This window comes from Nerophis lumbriciformis, linkage group LG11 (assembly GCF_033978685.3).
Source record: "Nerophis lumbriciformis linkage group LG11, RoL_Nlum_v2.1, whole genome shotgun sequence".
Taxonomy (NCBI): Eukaryota; Metazoa; Chordata; class Actinopteri; order Syngnathiformes; family Syngnathidae; genus Nerophis; species Nerophis lumbriciformis.
In genome coordinates, this window is record NC_084558.2 from 51,444,467 (window position 1) to 51,451,067 (window position 6,601).

The following is a 6,601-nucleotide window of genomic DNA, read 5'->3' on the forward strand; positions in this document are numbered from 1 at the left end:
ACCGGTCGATCTACGTTCCCATCCTCACCTATGGTCATGAGCTTTGGGTTATGACCGAAAGGACAAGATCACGGCTACAGGCGGCCGAAATGAGTTTCCTCCGCTGGGTGGCGGGGCTCTCCCTTAGAGATAGGGTGAGAAGCTCTATCATCTGGGGGGAGCTCAAAGTAAAGCCGCTGCTCCTCCACATGGAGAGGAGCCAGATGAGGTGGTTCGGGCATCTGGTCAGGATGCCACCCGAACGTCTCCCTCGGGAGGGGTTTAGGGCACGTCCAACCGGTAGGAGGCCACGGGGAAGACCCAGGACACGTTGGGAAGACTATGTCTCCCGGCTGGCCTGGGAACGCCTCAGGATCCCCCGGGAGGAGCTGGACGAAGTGGCTGGGGAGAGGAAAGTCTGGGCTTCCCTGCTTAGGCTGCTGCCCCCGCGACCCGACCTCGGATAAGTGGAAGAAGATGGATGGATGAAATAGCTACTTTTCACAGAAACGCATTACTTTTTGGTGTAAGTAACTGAGTTAGTAACTTATTTACTTTCGAAATAAAGTAACTCATAACTCTAACTAGTTACTGGTTTTCAGTAACTAACCCAACACTGATGGCCAGTGATAATATTTTTATATTTTACGACTTAGAATGCATTAAAAAAAAAAACATTTGTTCTTGTCTCACTTAGGGATTGTGAATGATAGGCAGAATTTCAAAAGAAAGAGTGCTTTTAATGTGAAACTTAAAAGTCCTTGCGCAATTCTTCCAACGTAACATCCGGTGTGGCGTTTAAATGCATGTGGGCGGGGCAAAGGGGCGGAGTCACGCCCACTCATACAGTTCCTTTTAAACACAAACTGTGAATACCTGCTGTGAAAGAAATATCTTCATTAAATGATGAAAAAAACAAAAAACCACTTAAGTGTGTTTAATAACATATTCTTGGCTAGAGAATTACGTTAAGAGTGGTTTTAGCTAACCGTGAGGAGTTAGCTTCCAGGCACAAGTAGCCTATGTTAGCTTGTCATAGAGGATGGCGCTTTTTAAGGCTCTTTCGAGCGCATTAAAAGTAAAATCCGGGTGCCAAGTTCAATTAAAAGGTCACATGTGAGCATGACTGAGTCGTTCATGGCACATTTCTTCCGTTTCCCCTCGGAGTTGACTGAAGCATCGAGAGAAAGCAAACTTACCCCGTTCATGTCCGACCTGTTCCCGAGGCTCAGCGAGGACAAAACCCCTCCAAAGGAAGGCCCGCTACGGGTAAAGGAACCCCCCTGTTCGCGCACCGGGACCCGGCCAAGCACCGGCGTGTGCCCGCCGTCTTCCTGCCGTGTTCCAACAGCCAGCAGCTCAACCCACCAAAGCGGCATCCACTTCTACCACAGGACTAGTCCGCCATGTTTTCTACATATCTAGCGGTGAGGGGGGAAACAGCACCCCCCTCAGGCCGGCAGCGGTATTACACTTCTTTTTCCTTCACTGCAATTCTAAAACCAAAGCTTTTCAACTATAAAGCTATTAATTTGTTCTTATTTATTTATTTATTATCAGTAGAAGCATTTAAGTGCCATAACCCAAAGCTCTCATGACCATAGGTGAGGATGGGGCATACTTGCCAACCCTCCCGAATTTTCCGGGAGACTCCCGAAATTCAGCGCCTCTCCCGAAAACCTCCCGGGACAAATATTCTCCCGAAAATCTCCCGATTTTCAGCCGGAGCTAGAAGCCACGGCCCCTCCAGCTCCATGCGGACCTGAGTGAGGACAGCCTTTTTTCATGGTGACAAGAACTAAATCATCCAGACTAAAGATAAATTGTATTATTATGTTTATCTTACCTAAAAATAAATATATTTATTAATTAAAAAAAAAAAAAAAAAAAGCTAAATACATGTTTACTATATTTTGCTAAAAACATCAAAATTAATTGTATTTTTATTTGTATTTTTTCCTGACTCCTTATTACATCCAGTCATAGAATTATACATTAAAATAAACATGTTTGAAATAATTGATTTTAAATTATCATAATAATTCATTTAAAATGACCATATTTAATTATTAAAATAATTGCTTGTTTATCAACAACTTTAGCATTTTATTCATTACATTTTGAAACGCTCAGAAGCCAAATTATGTTATATTCCTTAATATTTATTTATGCAAGTTTGAAGTATCAATTATCTAAACACAGTTTTGTTTGCATATTTTCAGGATGTAGATATATATATATATATATATATATATATATATATATATATATATATATATATATATATATATATATATATATATATATATATATATATGTCTTAATAAGGTTATCCAAAAAATAGTGCTCGATACCGTAGTAGAGCGCAATATATGTATGTGTGGGAAAAAAAATCACAAGACTACTTCAACTCTACAGGCCTGTTTCATGAGAGATTCCCTCAATCATCAGGAGATTTTAATGGGAGCATTCACATACCATGGTTTATATGGTATGTGAATGTGTATGTGTATGTATGTGAATATATTGTTCATGCAGCTACAGCTGCATGAACAATATACGACAAATTATCTCAAACCACAACAAAACAATTGCAAATGAGCCGTCGACCCCCGGACAGAGCGACCCCAAAACCAACAAAGGCTGCAACTGCCGCAAGAAACCTGATTGCCCTCTCAACGGGGGGTGCTTACAAACATCAGTTGTTTACCAATCTAAGGTAACACGCAAGGACATTAACACATCCGACACATATGTAGGATTAACCGAGGGAGAGTTTAAAACCAGATGGAATAATCACAAGGCTTCTTTCAGGAACCAAAACCTGCGGAATACCACAGAACTCAGCAAACACATTTGGGACCTCAAAGACAATAATGTTGAATATTCAATAACATGGCAAATTCTTGCATCCAGCACACCTTACAATAGTGGTAATAAAAGATGCAACCTATGCTTGAAAGAGAAACTGTTTATTATTTACCGTCCAGACCTGTCATCCCTCAACAAGCACAGCGAAATAGTATCAGCATGCCGCCACAGACGGAAACACCTCCTAGGTAACACATGAGCCAATCACCACGCCCCTACGCCAGCCTGTACCCACCCACTCTGTGCCCTATATAAACCATGGTATGTAAATGCTCCCATTAAAATCTCCTGATGATTGAGGGAACCCCCCCCTCATGAAACAGGCCTGTAGAGATGAAGTAGTCTTGTGATTTTTTTCCCCACACATACATATATATATATATATATATATATATATATATATATATATATATATATATATATATATATATATATATATATATATATATATATATATATATATATATATATATATATATATATATATATATATATATGTATGAAATACTTGACTTGGTGAATTCTAGCTGTCAATATACTCCTCCCCTCTTAACCACGCCCCCAACTACGCCCCGCCCCACCCCGACCACGCCCCCACCCCTCACTTCCTGAAATCGGAGGTCTCAAGGTTGGCAAGTATGGGACGGGAACGTAGATCGACCGGTAAATTGAGAGCTTTGCCTTCCGGCTCAGCTCCTTCTTCACCACGACGGATCGATACGGCGTCCGCATTACTGAAGACGCCGCACCGATCCGCCTGTCGATCTCACCATCCACTCTTCCCTCGCTCGTGAACAAGACTCCGAGGTACTTGAACTCCTTCACTTGGGGCAGAGTCTCCTCCCCAACCCGGAGATGACACTCCACCCTTTTCCGGGTGAGAACCATGGACTCGGACTTGGAGGTGCTGATTCTCATCCCAGTCGCTTCACACTCGGCTGCGAACCGATCCAGTGAGAGCTGAAGATCCTGGCCAGATGAAGCCATCAGGACCACATCATCTGCAAAAAGTAGAGACCTAATCCTGCAGCCACCAAACCGGATCCCTTCAACACCCTGACTTCGCCTAGAAATTCTGTCCATAAAAGTTATGAGCGGAATCGGTAACAAAGGGCAGCCTTGGCGGAGTCCAACCCTCACTGGAAACGTGTCCGACTTACTGCCGGCAATGCGGACCAAGCTCTGGCACTGAGCATACAGGGAGCGGACTGCCACAATCAGACAGTCCGATACCCCGTACTCTCTGAGCACTCCACACAGGACTTCCCGAGGGACACGGTCGAAAGCCTTCTCCAAGTCCACAAAGCACATGTAGACTGGTTGGGCAAACTCCCATGCACCCTCAAGGACCCTGCCCAGAGTATAGAGCTGGTCCACAGTTCCACGACCAGGACGAAAACCACACAGTTCCTCCTGAATCCGAGGTTCGACTATCCGGCGTAGCCTCCTCTCCAGTACACCTGAATAGACCTTACCGGTATACCTGACTAGCCTTTGAATAGACCCCCCTTTACCATGAATTGATTAACGTGGACTCCGACTTAAACAAGTTGAAGAACTTATTGGGGTGTTACCATTTAGTGGTCAATTGTACGGAATATCTACCGTACTGTGCAATCTACTAATAAAAGTTTCAATCAATCAAACCCTTTTAGACAAGTTGATCTGCCGTCTCTTTTCTGCTCTGCCCCCCTCTCCTGCGTGGAGAGGTTATTCGGTGATCACAGCTGTTCAAAGTCGGGACCCGGGGTGGACAACTCATCTGTGCATCAGTTGATGACGTCTCTGCGCTGCTGACCTGTCTCCACTTAAGATGATCTCCTGCTGGCCCCACTATGGACTGAACTCTCACACTATTATGTTAGATCCACTATGGACTGGAGTCTAACACTATTATGTTAGATCCACTATGGACTGGACTCTCACAATATTATGTTAGATCCACTATGGACTGGAGTCTAACACTATTATGTTAGATCCACTATGGACTGAACTCTCACACTATTATGTTAGATCCACTATGGACTGGAGTCTAACACTATTATGTTAGATCCACTATGGACTGGACTCTCACAATATTATGTTAGATCCACTATGGACTGGAGTCTAACACTATTATGTTAGATCCACTATGGACTGGACTCTCACACTATTATGTTATATCCACTATGGACTGGACTCTCACACTATTAACTAGATCCACTATGGACTGGACTCTCACACTATTAACTAGATCCACTATGGACTGGACTCTCACACTATTAACTAGATCCACTATGGACTCTCACACTATTACGTTAGATCCACTATGGACTGGACTCTCACACTATTAACTAGATCCACTATGGACTGGACTCTCACACTATTATGTTAGATCCACTATGGACTGGAGTCTAACACTATTATGTTAGATCCACTATGGACTGGACTTTCACAATATTATGTTAGATCCACTATGGACTGGAGTCTAACACTATTATGTTAGATCCACTATGGACTGGACTCTCACACTATTATGTTAGATCCGCTATGGACCGGACTCTCACACTATTATGTTAGATCCACTATGGACTGGACTCTCACACTATTATGTTATATCCACTATGGACTGGACTCTCACACTATTAACTAGATCCACTATGGACTGGACTCTCACACTATTAACTAGATCCACTATGGACTGGACTCTCACACTATTAACTAGATCCACTATGGACTCTCACACTATTACGTTAGATCCACTATGGACTGGACTCTCACACTATTAACTAGATCCACTATGGACTGAACTCTCACACTATTATGTTAGATCCACTATGGACTGGAGTCTAACACTATTATGTTAGATCCACTATGGACTGGACTCTCACAATATTATGTTAGATCCACTATGGACTGGAGTCTAACACTATTATGTTAGATCCACTATGGACTGGACTCTCACACTATTATGTTAGATCCGCTATGGACCGGACTCTCACACTATTATGTTAGGTCCACTATGGACTGGACTCTCACACTATTAACTAGATCCACTATGGACTGGACTCTCACACTATTAACTAGATCCACTATGGACTGGACTCTCACACTATTACGTTAGATCCACTATGGACTGGACTCTCACACTATTAACTAGATCCACTATGGACTGGACTCTCACACTATTAACTAGATCCACTATGGACTGGACTCTCACACTATTACGTTAGATCCACTATGGACTGGACTCTCACACTATTAACTAGATCCACTATGGACTGGACTCTCACACTATTATGTTAGATCCACTATGGACTGGACTCTCACACTATTAACTAGATCCACTATGGACTGGATTCTCACACTATTATGTTAGATCCACTATGGACTGGACTCTCACACTATTATGTTAGATCCACTATGGACTGCACTCTCACACTATTAACGAGATCCACGATGGACTGGACTCTCACACTATTATGTTAGATCCACTATGGACTGGACTCTCACTATTATGTTAGATCCACTATGGACTGGACTCTCACACTATTATGTTAGATCCACTATGGACTGGACTCTCACACTATTAACTAGATCCACTATGGACTGGACTCTCACTATTATGTTAGATGCACTATGGACTGGACTCTCACACTATTATGTTAGATCCACTATGGACTGAACTCTCACACTATTAACTAGATCCACTATGGACTGGACTCTCACACTATTAACGAGATCCACTATGGACTCTCACACTATTACGTTA

The 6,601-nt window shown here is 42.8% G+C and overlaps 1 protein-coding gene across 3 annotated transcripts in view; it reads right to left on the reverse strand.

The window, feature by feature from the left end:
• Window positions 1-1,410, reverse strand: part of kmt5aa (lysine methyltransferase 5Aa) — a 29,052-nt gene extending 27,642 nt beyond the window's left edge. For all 3 annotated transcript variants that reach the window (XR_009815843.2, XR_009815842.2, XM_061966315.2), the window contains exon 1: window positions 1,179-1,410. Coding sequence is in view for 1 of the 3 variants with exons in the window: in XM_061966315.2 (XP_061822299.1) it covers window positions 1,179-1,358 (180 nt within the window). In the remaining 2 variants the exon portion in view is untranslated. The remainder of the gene's footprint in view (window positions 1-1,178) is intronic.
• Between the last annotated feature and the right edge of the window lie 5,191 nt (window positions 1,411-6,601).